Source organism: Phoca vitulina, unplaced genomic scaffold (genome assembly GCF_004348235.1).
Source record: "Phoca vitulina isolate PV1807 unplaced genomic scaffold, GSC_HSeal_1.0 scaffold15, whole genome shotgun sequence".
In the NCBI taxonomy this organism is placed as follows: domain Eukaryota; kingdom Metazoa; phylum Chordata; class Mammalia; order Carnivora; family Phocidae; genus Phoca; species Phoca vitulina.
In genome coordinates this window covers 5,056,919-5,076,932 of record NW_022589718.1, presented here as the reverse complement: position 1 = coordinate 5,076,932, position 20,014 = coordinate 5,056,919, and the positions used below count along the sequence as shown (strand labels likewise).

The following is a 20,014-nucleotide window of genomic DNA, read 5'->3' as shown; positions in this document are numbered from 1 at the left end:
TGGGAGGATGGGTTAGCCTGGTGATGGGTATTGAGGAGGGCACGTTCTGCATGGAGCACTGGGTGTTATGCACAAACAATGAATCATGGAACACTATATCTAAAACTAATGATGTAATGTATGGGGATTAACATAACAATAAAAAATTTAAAAAAAAAGAGTATTTAGTTGAGCCATAGTGTTTCTTTTTCTCCCATTTACCCTGGCGCACAGTATTTTATTTGGTATTTTTAGACTATTTACATTTAAAATAATTATTGATATATTGGGGTTTATAACCCTAATGGCTTGTCCTTTGTTCGTGTCTTCTTGCCTTCTTCTGGGTATTTGGACCTTTTTTAGGATTGCATCATGAATTATTTATGGTCTTTTAAAGTATTTTCCTTATTATAGTTTTCTTAGTGTTTGCTGTAGGTATTACAATATACATATATAACTTACAATATAGCTTACTATTATGTAGACTTTTTACTATTTCACTAAAATATTGAAACCGTAGTTCTGTTTGAGTTCCTTTATCCTCTGCACTTTTAAAATACAATTGATAAAAATTCCTTTACATATATTAAGCATCAAATGATATTGTATGATTTTTGTTTCAACCACAAAATGTGATTTAAGAAACTCATGAGGGAAAAGATTGCCCATTATATTTACCACGATTTTAATCCATTCTGTTTTTCCCCATTCCTTATGATGCTCCAAGCCTTCATGTGATATTACTACCTTTGTTTTTTGGAGTTTCTTGTTGACATTCTTCAAGGGTATGTGTGCTAGTTATAAAATCTAGTTTTCCTTTTTTGAGAAAGTGTCTTTTTTCCTCCATTCTTAAAGGGTGAATTTGCCAGATACAGAGTTCATGTTTGACTGTACTTTTCTTTTAGCAGTTGAAAATTGCTATGGTGTTTCTTCTTAGCCTTCATTCCTTCAGATGTGAGATCTGCTGTCATTCAAGTTGGTATTTCCCTATAGGTTATGTGACATTGCTTTCTGGTCACTTTGAAGATATTTTTATTGCTTTTATTTTAATTATGATAACCTATTTATTGTGGGTTGCATTGGGTCCATTCCCTTTGCAGTTTGCTTAGCTTATGGAATCTAAACGTTTATATGTCATCCATCAGTGTTGTGAAGTTTTCAGTCTTATTCTTTTTTCTTATTTTTAATTTATATTTTATTTTCTTGTGGTAAAAATACTTAAATGTGAGTTCTGCCATCAGCAAATTTTGCGTATACATTTTTGTTAATTATAGTATGATGTTTTACAGAAGATCCTAGAGCTTATTCATCTTGCTTGACTGAAATATTATGCCCATAAGTTAGTACTCCCCATTTCTCCCTCTCCCCAGCCCATGGAAACCACCATCCCACTCTCTGATGGTATGAATCTATTTCAGATGTCTCATATAAATGGAATCATGCAGTATTTGTCTTTCTGTGACTGACTTCTGTGACTGAAATCACTTAGCATGATGTCCTCAGGGTTCATCCATGTTATCACATAATGCAGAATTTGCTTCTTTTTAAGACTGCATAGTATCCCATTGGATGTGCCCTGCATTTTCTTCATCCACTCATCTGCTGATACCTGGTTAGGTTGTTCCCACATCTTGGCTATTATGGATAGTGCTGCAGGGAACATAGGAGATCCAGTATCTGCTTGAGGTCCTCATTCCCATGCTTTTGGTAACTACCCAGAAGTGACATTTCAAGATAATATGGTAGTTCTATTTCTAGTTTTTAGAGGAACCTCCATACTGTTCTCATCAGCAACTGCACCATGTTGTATTCCCACTAACAGTGCGCAACAGTTCCGCTTTCTCCACGTCCTCACTAACCCTTGTTGTTATTTGTTTGTATGATAATAGCAATCCTAAGTGGTGGGAGGTGATTTCTTACTGGCGAATTGACACTTTAATCATTATAAAATGTCCTTATTTGATTCTTGTGTCAGTTTTGACATAATGTCTATTTTGTCTGATATCAGTATAACTACATCTGCTCCCTTTTGGTTGTCATTTGCTTGGAATATCTTTTTTTATGCCTTCACTTTCAGCCTATATGTGCCCTTAAATCTGAAGTGAATTTCTTTCAGACAGCGTATAGTTGGATATTGCCTTTTTTCCCATTCAGCACTCTTATTATGTCTTTTGTTTGTGTAGTTTCATCCATTTACATTTAAAATTATTATTTATAGGGAGGTTATTTACTGTTGTCACTTGTTAATTGTTTTGTGATTACTTTGTCTTTTCTTCTCTTGCTCTCTTCTATTGTGTTTCACGGATCTTTTTAAGTATGTTTTGATATTTGGTCTTTTTCTTTTGTGTTAATTATATTGGTATTTTCATTTTGGCTACCATGGGACTTACATGAAATGTCATATAGCTATAATAGTGTATTGTAAGCTGGTAAGAACTTCAACTACATGCAAAAATCTGCAATTTTATTACTCCCCCTCACATTCATTTTGTTTTTAATGTCACAACTTACATCATTTCATATTGTGTATCTTTTAACATATTTTTAGTTATAGTTATTTTTAATATTTGTGTCTTTTAAATGTTCCACTAGAATTAAAAGTGATTTACCCACTATCATTATATTAATTTAGTATTCAGCATTTTCTATATATTTACCTTTACTAGTGATTTTCATTTTTATATGCTCATGTTGCTGCTTAGCACCCTTTAGTGTCAATTTGAAGAACTACCATTCATATTTCTAGTCATGCAGATATAGTGGTGAGAGATTACCTCAGTTTTGTATGGGAAAGTCTTCATCTCTCCAGTTTTTAAAAGACCTAATTTTTTATGAGCAGTTTTGGGCTGGCAGCAAAATTAAGAGGAAGGTACAGGCATTTTTAAATATTCCCTGGACCCACATGTTCATAGCTCTGCTGTTAGTGACATCCCCAACCACAGTGATAGATTTATTACAATTGAGGTAGCTGTATGAAACATGTCATACTTACTCTTGGTTTTGTACATTTCATGGGTTTGCACAAACTTATGACATGTGTCACCATTGTAGCTTCATACAGAATAGTTTTGCTACCCTAAACAACCTCTGTGCTCCACCTATTCAACCTTCTGTCCTCCTCTCACCCTGAGAACTACTCATCTTTTTACTGTCTCCATAGTTTTGCCTTTTCCAGAATGTCACGTAGTTGGAATCATACCATAAAAAGCCTTTTCAGATGGGCTTCTTTCACATGGTAATATGCATTTAAGATTCCTCCATGTATTAACATGGGTTGATAGTTCATTATTATCAGCACTGAAGAATAATCCATTGTTTGGATGTACCACAGTTTATTAATCTGGTCACCTACTGAGGGACATCTACATTGCTTCTGAGTTTTGACAATTATGAATAAAGCTGCTATAAGCCATGTTTACAGGTTTTTGTGTGGACATAACTTTTCAGCTCCTTTGGGTAAATAAAAGGAGTAAGATTGCTGTTTCATATGTTAAGAGTATGTTTAGGTTTGTAAGTAGCCCCGAAATTCTTTTCAAAATGGCTCTATCATTTTGCATTCCTACTAGCAATGAATGAGAGTTTTTGTCGATCCACACACTTGCCAGCAGTTGTGGTTATCAGTTCTTTAGATTTTGGACAATTTAATAATTGTATAGTGATATTTCATTGATGTTTTAATTTTTTAAATTTAAATTAAAAATTTTTTAGCTTTTTGAGGTATGATTTACAAATAAAATTGTATCTAAAATGTACAAATGTGATTGGTTCACATACATATGCTTTGTAGAATGGTTACCATAATCAGGTTAATCAACACATCCATCACACCTCAAGTGGTTTTCTTTTGTGTGTGTGTGTGTGTGTGTGTGTGTGGTGAGAACACTTAAGGTTTACTCTCAGCAATTTCAAGTATATAACACAGTATAATCAAGTGTAGTTACCATGCTGTACATTAGATCCCCAGAGCTTATCCATCTTATAACTGAAGGCTTGTACCCTTTGATCAGCATTTCTCCATTTCTCCCAATCCCCACCACCTGTTAACCACCATTCTACTTCTGTTTTGATGAGTTCAACTTTTTGTTTTTAGATTCCACACCTAAGTGAGATCACATAGCATTTGTATTTCTCTGGCTAATTTCACTTAGTACAATGTCCTCTAGATCCATCCATGTTGTTGCAAATGGCAGGATTTCCTTCTCTCTCATGGGTGAATAATATTCATATATATGTACCACATTTTCTATACCATTCATCCATCCTTGGACAGTTAAGTTGTTTCCATATATTAGGTATTATGAATAATCCTGCAATGAACATATGAGTGCAGATGTCTCTTTGAGAAACTGATTTCCTTTCTTCTGGATATATATCCAGAAGTGGGATTGCTGAATAATATTTTAGTTCTATTTTTAATTTTTTGAGGGATCTCCATATTGTTTTCCGTAATGACTATACTCATTTACATTCTTCAAACTGACTGTGTACAATGGTTCCTTTTTCTTCACATTCTTGTCAACACTTGTTATCTCTTGTCTTTTTGATAAAAAGCCATCCTATTGGGTGTGAAGTGATAGTTCATTGTGGTTTTGATTTGCATTTCCTGATGATTAGTGATGTTGAGCACCTTTTTATCTATTTGTTGGCCATTTATATATCTTCTTTGGAAAAAATATCTTTTCAGGTCCTTTGCTCATTTTGTATTTGGATTAATTGTTTTTCTGCTATTGAATTATATAAGTTCCTCATATATTTTGGTTAACCCCTTATCAAATAAGTGGTTTGCACATGTTTTCCCCCGTTACATAGATTACCTTTTCATTGTGTGGATTGCTTCCTTTGTTATGCAAAAGCTTTTTAGTTTGATGCAGTTCCATTTTTAAATTTTTGCTTTTGGTGTCAAATCCTCAAATCCAGAAAATGATTGCCAAGACCAACATCAAGGAGGTTTTTCCTGTTTCTTCTAGTTTTATGGTTTCACATCTTGTATTTAAGTCTTTACTCCATTTCAAGTTAATTTTTGCAAGTGATGTTATTTTGCACGTGGATATTTAGTTTTTTCAGAACCATTTATTAAAAAGACTATCTTTCCCCATTGTGTATTTTTGGCACCCTTGTGAAAGATTAATTGATGTTATATGTGTAGGTATATTTCTAGGCTCTTAATTCTGTTCTTTTGGTCTATCTGCTGGTTTTTAAGCCAATATCATACTTTTCTGATTACTACAAATTTGTCCTAGATTTTAAAATCAGGAATTATGATACCTCAGCTTTCTCCAGATTGCTTTGGCTATTTGGGGTCTTTTGTGGCTCCATAAGAATTTTAACATTTTTTTTTTCTGGTTCTGTGAAAAATGCCACTGAATTAGGGGTTGCATTGGATTTGTAGATTGCTTTAGGTAGCATGGACACTTAATAATATTATTTTTTCCAATATATGAATGCAGGATATCTTAGCATTGTGTCTTCATCAATTTCTTTCATCATTGTATTATGGCTTTTAGTGTATAGGCCTTTCACTTCCTTTGTTAAATTTATTCCTATTTTATTCTTTTGGCTGCTGTTGTAAATGGGATTGCTTTTTTAATTTCTCTGGTATTTATTGTATAGAATCACAACTGATTTTTACATGTTGATTTTGTTTCCTAAAACATTACTGATTTTTCTTTTTTAACCTGTTGCTGTGATTGCTTACATTACTTCATTTTTGAATGTTGAACCAGCTTTGCAAACTTGAGATAAATCTAACTTGGTTTTGGTTTATAATTCTTTTTATTCGTTGTTGGATTTGATGTGCTAATTTTGTTGAGGATTTGTGCATATATATTCATGAGAGATATTGGTCTGAAGTTTTCTTTTAATATTCTTGTCTGGTTTTGGTATTAGGGTAATACTGTCCCCAGAGAATGGGTTAGGAAGCATTCCCTCTGCATCTATACTCTGAAAGAGTGTGTAAAGAATTTGTATAATTTCTTCCTTAAGTGTTTGGAAGAATTCAAAGATGAACCCATCTGGTCCTTGTGCTTTCTGTTTTGGAAGATTATTAATTTTTGATTTGATTCCTCTAATAAATATAGACCCATTCAGACTGTATATATATATTTTTAAAGATTTTATTTATTTATTTGAGGGAGAGAGAGAGGGAGGGAGGGAGAACACAGAGGGAAAGTGTGAGGGAGAAGCAGACTCCCCACTGAGCAGAGAGCCCAGTATGGAACCTGATCCCAGGACCCTGAGATCATGATCTTAGCTGAAGGCAGACACTTAACTGACTGACTCACCCAGGCACCCCAGATTGTATATTTCATCTTGTGTGAGGGTTGACAAATTGTGTCCTTGAAGGAATTGGTTCATTTCATCTACATTTTCAAATTTGTGGGTGTGGAATTGTTCATCATATTCCTTTATTATCTTTTTAATATTTATGAGAGCTGTAGTTATGCTACCTTTTTAATTCTGATATTAGAAATTAGTGTTCTCTCATTTTTACTTAGTTTGCCTGGCTAGAGCCGCATTGATTTTATTGATATTTTCAAAGAACCAGCTTTTGGTTTCATTCATTTTCTCTATTGATTTCCTGTTTTCAGTGTCATTATAATTTCTTCGGTTTACTTTGTATTTAATTTGCTCTTCTTTTTTTAGTTATGTAAGTTGGAAACTTAGATTGTTGATTTTAGGTCTTTCTTCCTTTTTAATATAAGCATTAAATGCTATAAACCTCCCCCTAAGCACTATTTTTGCTGCATCTCACAAATTTTGAAAAGCTGTGTTTTATTCCATTTAGTTAAAAATATTTTAAAATTTCTTTTGAGATTTCTTTTTTGTTCTATGTGTCCTTTAGAAGCATGTCTTTAATCTCATGTGTTTGGGATTTTCCAGCTATCTTCTTGTTATTGATTTATGGTTTAATTCCACTGTAGTCTGAGAGCAGACACTCTATGATTTCTATTCTTTGAAGTTTGTTAAGGTATTTTTTATGACTCAGAATGTCTGTCTTGGTGAATGTTCCATATGGACTTGAGAAGAATGTATATTCTGCTATTGTTGGATGAGGTAGTCTGTAGATGTCAATTATATCCAGTTGATTGATGATGTTGCTGAGTTCAACTGTGTCCACTTTCAAGTAACACTATAGCATATCATAGGTAGTGTGAGTCCTTTACAATAAAAAATAATCCTAGTTCTTTCCTCCTATCCCTTGTATCATTGCTGCCATTCATTTTGCTTATATATAAGCAGATATATATATATATAACACACACACACATATATATGAAATATGTAGTAAAATGCATATCTTTTATATATGGTATCTGTGTAAGCATATGTAGTTAAATATATTGTTGCTATTATTTGAACAATTGTTATATCAGTTAAGCATAAGAAAAATAAAAGTTTTTATTTTACTGTTATATTCCTTCTTCAGTAGTCTGCCTTTATGGAGATTCAAGTTTCTGACCTATATCATTTTCCTTTTCTATATAGAATTTTTAAAATTTTTTCTTGCAAACAAATCTACTAGCAATAAATTCCCTCAATTTTTGTCTCATTAAATCTTTACTTCTTTCCTTTTGAAGGATAGTTTTGCAGGGTATAGAATTCTAGGTTGGTGGTTTGGTTTTTTTTTTTTTTCCTCTCAATGCTTTAAATATTCACTCCAGTCCCTTCTTTTATGCATGATTTATGAAGAGAAATCTTATGATTCTTACTATTGGTCTTCTGTAGGCAAAGTTTTTTCCCCTCTGGCTTCCTTTAGGATTTTTTTCTTTATCTTTGATTTTCTATAATTTGAAAATGATATGCCAAGGTGTAGTTTTTTTTTTTTTTTAAATTCTGTTTTAATTCTGTTTTTTAATTTTATGAGCTTTCTGGATCTGTGATTTGGTGTCTGACATTAATTTACAGAAATTGTCAGTTATTATTGTTTCAGGTATTTCTTATATTCCTTTCTCTTTTTCATATTCCCATCATGTGTATGTTGCAACTTTTGTAGTTGTCCCATAGTCTGTGAATATGTTCTTCTGTTTTATTCTGTCTTTGTTTTCTTGCTTTTTAGATTTTAAAGTTTCTGTTGATATATCCTCAAGTTCAGAGATTCTTTCGTCAGACACTTCCATCTACCAGACCATCAAAGGCACTCTTCATTTCTGTTACAGTTTTTTTTTTTTTAATCTCTAGCTTTTATTTTGGGTTCTTTCTCATGATTTCTATCTCTATGATTACATTGCTCATCTGTTCTTGCATGGTGTCTGATTTATCCATTAGAGCCCTTCGCATAACAATAATTAATGGTTGTTTTAAATTCTCAATCTAATAATTCCAGCATTCCTGCCATGTCTCATTCTGATGCTTGTTCTGTTTTTTCAAATTGCGTTTTTGTCTTTGGCATTTTTTTCAATAACTGGACATGATGTACCAGGTAAAAAGAACTGCTATAAATATGCCTTCAGTAATGTAGTGGTGAGGTATGGGGAGAGAGGAAGTGTTCTGCAGTCATATGATTAAGACTCAGGTTTTTACTTGGCCTATGCCTCTGGACTGTGCACAACACAAGTCTTTCTCAGTTTCTTTTTCTTCCTCTTTGGGTGGGAGAGAATGGCCTGAGTGGGCTGGAGTTGGGTATTTCCCTTCCCCATGTCAGTTAGGCTTTGATAATTTCCCAGCAAATTAGTCTTTAGTTTTATGGTTCCACTGATATCAGGCCTTGTTAAGAACAGAATGCTCTGATGTATTTCAAAATGGTCCCTTTTCTCATCCCCTTACTGAAAGCATGAGGAATTTTTCTCTGATATTTACTATGGCATGTTTGTCATGCTTCTGGATGTAAATGTCACAAAACTGTGGGGACTCATTATGAGTTTCTTTGGAATTTTTACTTCTCAGGATTGTCCACACTAACTGTCTAGCATTTCATCAATTACTGTGAGGATTAAATACCCTAACACTATTTCCAGCAGCACTTTTTACTACTTCTGCTTCAGTAAGCTGTAACTCCCCATGTTTTCCTGCCTACCTCCCCAATCTTGGGGTCTATGGTTTGCTCTGTGTCCTCACCTCTATTCCAGATCTAAAAAATGTTGTTGATTTTTCAGTCTGTTAAGCTTTTTACCTATAGTTAACATGGAGTGGTAACTTCCAAGTTCCTTGTATATATAACCATAGACCAGTCTCTTCATTTCTTTAGTTTTTCAGGGCATAATATTTTTGGTTGGCTTTTTTTCTCTCTGTCAGCACTTTGAATATATCATCTCACTTTCTTCTGTCTTGCCAGGTATCTGCTGAAAAATCCATGGAAACTCTTAAGGCTGTTCCATCATATGTGACAAATCACTTTCTCCTGATGCTCTCAAAATTCTTTCTTTACATTTGACTTTTAACAATTTGATTATGTATATCTGAATGTGGATTTCTTTAGGACCATTTTATTTGGTGTTTTGAGCTTCTTGGAAGTGGATATCCATTTCCTTATATAGGTTTGGGGAGTTTTAGACATTATTTATTTGAACAAGCTTTCTGTTTTTTTAATTGAGATATATTGATATATAATATTGTATAACTTTAAGGTGTACAATGTGTTGATTTGATGCATTCATATGTTGCAATACGATTACCACTTTAGTGTTAGCTAACACCTCTATTATGTCATGTAGTTATTCCTTTCTTTCTCCCTCTTTTCCTTCTGAGACTTCCATAATGTGGATAGTGTTCTTCCTGGTAGTGTTCCACGTCTTTTAAGCTTTTTTCACTTTTTCAGTCTCTTTTCTTTTTGCTACTCAGACTTGTCTTCGAGTTCAGTTATTTTTTCTTATGCTTGATCCAGTCTGCTGTTGAAACTTTCTAGTGAATTTTTCTATCTCTTTTTGAAATTCTCACTTAGTTTGTGCATTGTTTTTTTTTTTTTACCTCAGTGAGTATCTTTATGAGAGTTCTTTTTTTATTGAGGTATAATTTACATTAACGTTATATGCATTTCAGATGTTCAACATGATTCAATATTTGTATATATTGCAAAATGATCACCACAGTTAGTCTAGTTAACATCCCTCACCATACAGTTACTGAATTTTAAGATATAGTCTCTTAGCAACTTTCAAATATGCAATGCAGTATTACTAATTGTAGTTGCTGTGTTGTACATTACATCCTCATTACTTATTATTTTATAATTGGGAGTTTGTATTTGAGGATTATTTTTAATTCTCTGTACAGTAAATCATTTAAGTTAATTTCAATAGGTTCAATTTCTGGAGATTTATCTTGTTCCTTTGTTTAAAACATCTTTTCCTGATTCTTCATTTTACTTGACTCACTGATTTTTTTTGGCTAATAGTCAAAGCAGTCAACTCTCTCAGTCTTCACCAACTGGCCTTGTGCAGAAGTGGGCCTTGCCATTAATTTTGGGGGCCTTTACTAACTTTTTATCTCTTCAAGGAGAAGTAGGCACCTGTCTTTTTCCTGCTTTCTCTGTGCTAGACAGAAGGGAGGGTCAATAATCTCTACCATCCCAAACTGCTGCCTCTGGTCTCTTGTAGGCAAATAGATTCTGCCAGATCTATCAGTGCTACAGGATTCGTGAGACAGATGCTAATTCTATGGACAGTTTTGGTGAAGTGGAGGCACTACATGCATGGATCAACTTTTTCCTTTTCCAGTGAGAAACAGAAAGCTAGGGTTTTTCATTCACTCACTCTGTGCTGAGTTGTGGGGTTGCAAATCAATGATTTGTACTAGCCCAAGTCACTACCTCTGTTTTACCTGGGTGGCTAAGACTGTGTTGAATTTATCAGGACTCCTAAGACTGGTGATACAGATACTAGTTCTTTGGCTAGCCCCCTCCGAACAATTGGGGCACTTGACATGTGAACAAATCCCTTTCCTTCCCCAGTCAATCTGGGAGCTGGAAAGTCACTTGAGATCATATGGCAGTGCTCTGGGCAGTGTCCCTGTTGAAAGGTACACCAAATCTTCATATTGGCTTTGGTGAGTTTGATTTTGCATTCTTCTAGGGTGTGCCTTTCAACTAATTTCTGATTAATTATAAAGGGAATTTGTCCATGAATTGTTGCTGAATTGGTGTATTTGTCCTATGGTGGAAGGCCCAGGGCTTCTTACTCCATTCTTCCTGACCAGAAATTCAGCCTTTATTTCTTTCTCCTTTTTTTTTTTTTTTTTAAAGATTTACTTATTTGAGAGAGAGAGAGTGCATGAGCTGGGGGGGAGAGGAGTGGCAGTGGGAGAGGGAGAAGCAGACTCCCCACCCTGCTGAGCCTGATCCCAGAACCCTGAGATCATGACCTGAGCTGAAGGCAGATGCTTAACTGACTGAGCCACTCAAGTGCCCTCAGCCTTTGTTTCTTTGAGTACTTTTCAACTCCACATTCTTTCTGTTTTCTTTCATGGATTCTGATATGTATTTTAGATCTGGTATTGTTCCAGAAGTTATTGAGGCTCCATGCATTTTCTTAGCTCATTTTTCTCTGTTTTATATATTGAGTAAATTCTACTAATCTGTCCTCAAGTTCACTGATTCTATCCCTTGTCATCTCCAGTCTACTTTTGAGCCTATCCAGACATTTGTTTTATGTGTATATATTTTTCAGTTCTAATACTTTGTTTTTATGGCTTTTATTTCTATTCTGTCTTTTGTTTCAAGATAATTTGTAATTGTTCATTGAAGCAGTTTTCCATGGCTGCTTTAAAATCTTTGTCTGATAGTTCCAACATGTGGTTTATCTCAATACTGGCATCAGTTGGTTGTCTTTTCTCCTTTTTGTTGTGATTTTTCTGGTTCTTGGTATAGTGGGTGATTTTCACTTGTATCCTTGATGATTAAATCTTCTGTTTTTGAAGAAGTCACCCAATTTAGGTTTAGATTTAGTGTGATGTGTTGTTCCAATGACACTTTAGCTTTCTTATAGCTTTTAATGTTATTCTGTTGAACTTTGTTCTTCTGGCTCTGCTGGACTTCTGCTATTGCAGCCTGTGGTGGTAAGAGGTACTTACCTGAACCACCTTGTACTGCTAGATGGGGTCAGATGATGAGGGATAAATGGGATGGACAGCATTTCTTCTGGCTGTACTCCAGCCACTTGATGTCAGTGTGCCTCTCACTCTATTTTTGCTAGTCCCCCTTCAGTGAGGAAAGTTCCTATCTGGAACTGATGGAAATAATATATATCACAGCTAATAACAGATAATAATAACATAGAAACAAATTCATAGGAATGTGATGATACTAAAGTTTTCATAGCACAGCATTAGCAAAGGAACAGGGCTGACTGTAGATATCACTAGACTTTTAAGGGAAGAGAAGGGAATATTCACTGAAAAAGATTATTAGGGGAGAACATGGGAAGATTAATGCTGTGAAAGTCCATGGGGAGGAGAGCTTGAACTAAGGATGATTAACTTGGTGAGATATTAAAGAGAAAGAAAATGAAGAAATCTCAGTTAAGATACTTTTGGGTTACTTAAAAAAAAAAACAAGTGAAATGTTCACATTTGAAGTCAAATTAATGCTGTGAATTACATCAAGTTAGTAGTTATAAACTATACATTTAAGAAATGTGGCTGAGAAAGAAAAGAAGCAGATAAAAAGTTGTTTGTCAAATATTTAGAATTAAAGTAAGAATTATTTGGGGGAAGGATAGGAGTCATGACTATTCTTAGGCAAAAATGTTTAAGAGGAAGAGATTGCAGATAATGGAATATCTGGTAGATAATATTATGGTAATGGCTAAATTAAATGTTTGATGATATCTAGGAAGTAAGGATACACCAAAAACTTTATTTACAAATCATTCATGCACTTGTTGTGATGAGTACCAAGTGTTGTATAGAAGTGTAGAATGACTGTGTCGTGCACCTGAAGCTAATATTACACTGTGTGCTTAACTAACAAATTTAAATAAAAACTTAAAAAAAATCCAAATCATTCATGAATGTATCTTTGTGTACTCCTGTTTAGGGCCATTGCCTTTATCAAGGATATGCCGCAGAAGTTCCAAAATCAGTTGTGACACTTAGCACTTGTTCTGGGCTCAGGTAATGGCATGATCTAGAGATGTACCTGATTGAAAATCTTGTGTGACCCTTTAATTTTTAGAAACATCTTGAAGGATAGAGTGAAGACAAAAAAAATAGAGACCTTGATTGTGTTTCTTCTCATATACTTTCCTTTCTTCCTCCTCATCTTATCATTTTTCCTATTCTCTGTCTCTATCCTAGGCTGGCAGTCATAAAACTTATGCAGGAAAACCTCCACTAGTATGAAGAATATTCACATGTCTTAGCCACACTAGCAACACAATGACTTCTAAATGCCATAATAGAGAGAAGAAGCTGTAAAATTGTGTTTGAAAGTTTACCCAAGTAAGAAGAGATGATTCTTAGATATTAGGCCACAAAGACCACTGTTAAATTCCCATAAAATTTTTTTATTTAATGTTGATTTATATTTCTCCACGGGTGGTCTATATTAACTATCGTTTTATTTCTTTTTTACGTGTTTAAATACCTAGGGGATTATTGCTGTTGCAGAATGCCAGTTATGGCATTGAGCCATTGGAATCTGCAGCTGCTTATGAGCATATGCTTTATCAAATAAAGAATAATAAAATTGATTTTTCCCCTGTACAAGAAAATTATCCTACGACCCAACTGGTAGATCAGTCCTTCAGGATTCTTGTGAAATCAGAAGTAAGTAACCACTTCTATGTTGTCTTCAATTGTGTTGTCTTTGATAAATTTATTCACGTTGGAACTGTTACATTTGGAAACAAATTTAAATGATATTAATTATATTAAAATCTTGGGGCACCTGGGTGGCTCAGTCGGTTAAGCGGCTGCCTTCGGCTCAGGTCATAATCCCAGGGTCCTGGGATCGAGCCCCGCATTGGGCTCCCTGTTCAGCAGAGAGCCTGCTTCTCCCTTTCCCTCTGCCTGCCGCTCTGCCTACTTGTGCTATCTCTCTGTCAAATAAATAAATTAAAAAAAAACTTAAAAAAAAATTATGTTAAAATCTTGTGTTGCAAGATGTTTATTTTAAGTATATTTTTATGTTTAGTTATATGATATATAGAAAATGTAATATATATAAACACACATAATTAAAAAATCAAAATTCTCACATTTTCCTAATTGCAAGTATGTTGATGCATATATACATATTTGCCCTGTTTTTGAATTAACATTCTATTAATATAATGTTACACAAGTTCTTGTGGCTAAAACTTGGCTGAGTAACATAACTTTTCTGTGTGTAAATTTTCTTATTTCTGAAAAAAATAATAAAAATAATACCTAACTCATACAGTTATTTCAAAGATTAAATACGTTTATAAATGGAAATTACTTAGCATAGTATGTAGACAAAAAAGTGATCAGTAAAAATCGTTGTTATTATTTGCTTACCATATTTTCTGATGTAGTGGAACAATGTATTTGGAAGTCATTATGGAAAGTTTGGGTACAAAACAAAATGTAGTAATGAAGTAAAATAGAAACAAAAATTTCAGAACCAAAGAAGAAACCAGGGATATCATTGCAGGAATGGAGATAAGTCAGGATTGATATATGTTTTATATCTTTCATGAAGTAACTTGAAAATTGCTTTTCATTCTGAATTTGATAGGCTTAGATCTATAAGTTTAGTTAAACATATTATCACATGACTAGTGCTTTTATGAGCATGAATAAAGAGAATGAGTATCTTCAATATATCAGATTTTTAAGAAGAACAGAAAAAAATAACATAAAGACATATTTTAGGCATATTTTTACATTCATGAAAGTAAACACAAAGAAACTTATAAACAAGGTGAACACCTTCATTATAATTCAGAGTTAAAAAGTAGAACAGAAACCAAACAAAATACTATAAAGGGCTTATCTACTGCAAGCATATTAAACACATGCATTTATCCCTCTTGTCCCTTTTTAAAAACCCACTAAATGAAAAGGTATTTTTAAAATGGCATAAACATACAAACACAAACAGAACAGGAGAGGAGAAATAACAATGGACATTAAATATCAGATAGCTGATTTAGCCCCCAAAAAGCAGAATCCTAAACTGGTAATGTTAAGAGTTAGTTGGACAGTTAGGTAGTCAGGGCCAGGGTCCCCAAAAAGAAAACAGGGAGCCAGGACAGCTAAGACAAAACTGCACTACCATCCTATTTTATAGCTTAAACAAGACAGCAATAGCCTCCCATTTTGCACTTCTGTAAAAGTGACTTTCGCAAAACATCCTGATACATCAATTGACCATAAAACATTTGTCACTATCATGAGCTGAAGCAGTTAAGACATAAGTCTCCAGATGTCAGCCCAAAAAGACCATCAGCACGTAAACACTAACATGTTAGGTAGACAGGTGCATGATCAAAACCCTGATTGGCATGACTTAGCAACCAGTCTGCAGGGGGCCCACACTCTGGTTATTTAAAATAGTTCTGTAAAAGAGCTTGTAAAAACCCCTTAATTTGAACGCCAAAATGGCAACCCTCTCGGGTCCCCTCCCTCTTTGGAAGCTTTGTACTATCGCTCAGTAAACTTTGCTTTGCTGCCCACCACTCTTCGTCTTGTCTACCTCTTCATTCTTTGAAGTGGCATGACCAAGAACCCCAGGCACTAAAGGAAAAGAAATCCTGAAACAGTAATTGGAATAGGCTCTGGGAAACTTGACATGTACTGCAGTACTATTCAGATGTTTCTTGAATTGCAATAGGAAGTGATTTTAAAAGTGGACTTTAAGATAATTGGTTGAAATAAGTTGTGTTGGTATTTAGCAATCCTGTTTTCCTGTCCTAATGAATTGTTTCTGTTGTAGACTGACAGATCATTGAAGGCTGTTTTCTGTGGGGATTCTATGAAATGGGGACACCTGTCACAGATGTTCTACTGTATTTCCCAATAGAAGAGGAATACCATACTGAAACTAGTGTGTTTAATTTAAACTTGGCACATTGGATACTGGGAACCAGGCTTACACATTCTAAGAAGTGTATTGAAAGACCCCTCTTCAGGAAGGAATTAAACCAGCCAAAAGAATAAAAACTATTCATATTGACAGAATTTTCCCAACCAACAACCCAGACACATTGCTTTCTCTGAAGACAATAGCCTATAAACTCCATATATGGTCATAGAGATGTTGGAATAAGCTGTTAAATATTCAGTTGCTAATATGAGGGGGCACTAGACATACGATGAAACAATTTAATATGGATGATAGAGACATGAAAAAATCAAATTTTTAAAGTTTGAGGTACCAAAGAATACAGAGGGTGAGAAAACAAAATGGCAACATCCTCTGAGGAGTAAGAGAAAATATTTCATTATTATTCAAATTTCAGAACCAAATATTTCTGAATAAAACCTTGTTGAGTAAAAGAATCCTGAATTTGAAAATTTTCTCAAGAAACCCTGATAAAAACTGGCAACACCAAGATATAATGTGGTTAATATTCTGGACTTAATAAATAATGAATAATTCAATAGGAATCTTGGCATCAAAGAGAGTCAACCTCAAAGGTGGAAAAACTCAGATTGGCTTTAGCCTTTGCCAAAATGAAGTGCTCATAAGATAGTCAAGAATGTCTATCTAGGGGATGTAGAGAATGGCCTTTTTAAGGGGTGTAAAATATCCTAACATTTTTTTTACCCAGTCCAGTTGCCATTATGGTATAAAAACATTCTTTCTTTTTCAAGAATTCTGACTATGGGATTTTGAGGCATTATTACTTAAATCAGTACAGGAAAAGAGGAATTAAATAAAACAATTCAACATGTTTATGCAGAAAGCCATAAGATCTAATCAGTAGTTCCAGAAATTTCATTTGGCAAAATTCAATACCCATTTGTGATAAAAACTAGGAAGAGGAAACTTCTTTGATCTACTTAAGAACATCTATGAGTATCTACAGCTAACATAATGAATGTAAGTGACTGAATGTTTTGCCCCTGTTATGGACTGCTTGCTGTGTTTCCCAAACTTATATGCTAAAACTCTAACCCCCAGTAGGATGGCATAAGGAGGCCTTTGAAAAATAATTAGGATTAAATTAGGTCATTTGTGAGCATAGGGTCCTCATGATGGGATTAATGCTTTTATTAAATAATGAATCATGGAACACTACATCAAAAACTAATGATGTAATGTACGGTGATTAACATAACATAATAAAAAAAAAGAAAAAAAAGGAAGAGACATGGATCTCTCTCTCTCTCTGCTTTGTCGTGTGAGTATACAAAAGGAAGATGGCCATTTGCAAACGAGGAAGAGTGCTCTCACCAGACGCCACATCTGCTGATGTCTTGATCTGGAATTTCCCAGCGTCTGGAACTGTTGAGAAATAAGTGTTTGTTGTGTAAGCCACCTAGTCTATGGTATATTTGTTATAGCCTGAACTGACTAAAACAGACCCTAAATTAGGAATAATTCAAGGCTGTCTGCCCTATTTCCAGTCAATGTTTTACTAGAGTTTCTGGATAGTACAATAGGAAAAAGAATAATAATAAATGCCATACATTTTTTGAAAGGAAAAATATAACCTTATGTTTTTAGTGACCTAACTCTGTGTGTAGATCACAAAGAAAATCTTCCAATGCTATCAGGACTATAAGAGTGTCTAGCAAAGTCAAAGGAAACAAAGATATTGACATTGTTAAGATGTTTGTTTCCCCCAGTTGATCTATAGATTCAGTGTAATCCCACTTTTGATAATTCCAGGAAACATTTTCATAGATATTAGTTTTCAAATTCATAAGGAAATGTAAAGATCTTAGAATAGTCAAACAGTTTTAAAAAGAACAAAATGGAGGAATTACATTACTTTTTTTTAAAGGGCAGATAGTACATATTTTAGGCTTGTGAGTTATATGGTCTGTTGCTGCTACTTCACTCCATCTTTGTAGCATGAAAGCAGCATCAACAATATATAAACAAATGGGCGTGGCTTTGTTCCAGTAAGATATTTTTTACAAAACAGATGGCCATCCTTGGGTCATTGTTTGCTGACCTCTGCTATAGAGATATATACTGTATTATTGGTGTAAGTATAGACATATAGATCAGTGAAACAGAATAGATCAGAAGTAGACCCACATGCTATTGGCAGACTGATTTTCCACAAAGGTGCTAGGGACTTTAAAAGGTTAAAGAATGATCTCTTCAATAAATGTTGCTGGAAGACTGGACATCTGTAGGGAATAAATTGAATCTTGACCCTTATTCACAAAATTGAATTAGAGTGTAGACTTAAATGTCAAAACTAAACATAAAATTTCTAGTAGGGAACTTAGGAGAAACCAAAATAATGAGCCATAAGCATGTGAAAAGCTGTTCCACATTAATCATCAGGGAATTGCAAATTAAAACCTCAGCAAGATATCAGCACAGACCAACAAGAATGGAAACGATGGAAAAGACAATACCAAATATAGGCAAAAATGCAGAGCAGTTAGAACTCTTATTAATTCTTGGCGACAATGCAGAACAATCAAACTACTTTAGAAAGCAGTCTGGTACTTTTGTATTACTTTACACACCCACAATTATCATACAACTCAGGTATTCTAAATATTTCTAAATATTTCCCCAGAACAATGAATATAACTGTACAAAGATCTGTACATAGATATTCATAGCAGCTTTATTTATGATAGCTAAAAGGTCTAAATAATCCAAAATATTGCTGACAGAAAAAAGCTGAAATAAAACAAAAATATTTATTGGGGTCTCAGAATTACAATTCAGTGAGCACAGATTTCAGTAGCAACCCAATTGTGTCCCTCTAGGGAACAAAAGTGAAGGTTTTATTTTAAAGACAAAAGGGGATGCTTGCATATGTTGTTTACAAAGATTTTGATTGTTGTTGGCAGAAAAGTAAACTAGGCTAAACATAATTGATTCCTAAGGCTGTCACTAAACAAAAATTTGTTACTATAGCAAGTTGCAGATAAATCTGTGCAGAGTCCTAGGAATATTTAAGGCTGCGCCCAGTTCAGAAGTTCAGGGTACTACCCAGTGAGGATGTGCATATGGCCTACCTCCTTAATGGCCTCCAGTTCCATTTTAAAACCCCTTCACAAAAGTGACCCCATTTTATTCCACCTTTCACATCATTGACAGGTAAATGCATAATCAAAATTTAGTGTATTTCTAAAATGGCACACTACTTAGCAATAAAAACTAACGAATTACTAATAATCACAACAACATGGGGGAATGCTGAGTAAAAAAAGTCAGATATAAAAGAGTACACACTATATGATTCCAGTTATATAAAATTCTGGAATAGATTATTCTAAGCTATGGTGAGAGAAAGTAGATCCTTGGTTGCCTTCAGCAATTGCCTTTGGCAATTGACTTGGAAGAGCAAGTTAGAAATTACCTCTATCTTACTTATGGAAATTGTCACATGGGTATTTACATCAGTACCAATTCATGTAACTGTATTTTAAAACGGATACATTCCATTGCGTGTAAGCCACAAGTTAATGCAGAATTAAAATAATGAGAAAATAGAGGAAACATTTGGAGGACAGTCGATTAGAGTTTATTTAGGTTGGGGGAGGGTCTTGCAAGAAGGTTTTGAGAGGAAGGAAACATGGGTTCTCCCTCCAGTAACTTTTTGAGGATTTTAATTATCAGGAACAAAATCTTCTGATTTGTTCCTAAAATTTGTATTTGGAATCTGCTTATTTATTCAGTGGACATTTATTCTCTTATTTTCTAATTATCTATATCTTGATGAATCTGTATCTGTTTTTCTATGTATCTATACCTTTCTTTGGGTATGTATGTATATATATGTGTATATATACATATATATACTTATATAATGTTCATGATAATTACAAACAATATAAGAATTTTAAACATGTTTTATTTAACTCACAATGTCCTCTGTTTCACAGGAAAAGTCAGATGTTGCACTATTGAAAAGAGTTCTGAAAATACAAATTGTTATGGATAAAGCCTTGGTATGTATTATTGATATATGTCATCATATCTTTGTCTTGTGTTTAA

At 34.0% G+C, this 20,014-nt stretch overlaps 1 protein-coding gene across 1 annotated transcript in view; it reads left to right on the top strand.

The window, feature by feature from the left end:
* Window positions 1–20,014, top strand: part of LOC116637752 (A disintegrin and metallopeptidase domain 3-like) — a 145,093-nt gene that overhangs the window by 26,512 nt on the left and 98,567 nt on the right. Inside the window, 3 exon segments of the mRNA XM_032413245.1 lie at window positions 12,947–13,023; window positions 13,500–13,677; window positions 19,903–19,968. Coding sequence (XP_032269136.1) covers window positions 12,947–13,023; window positions 13,500–13,677; window positions 19,903–19,968 — 321 coding nt within the window.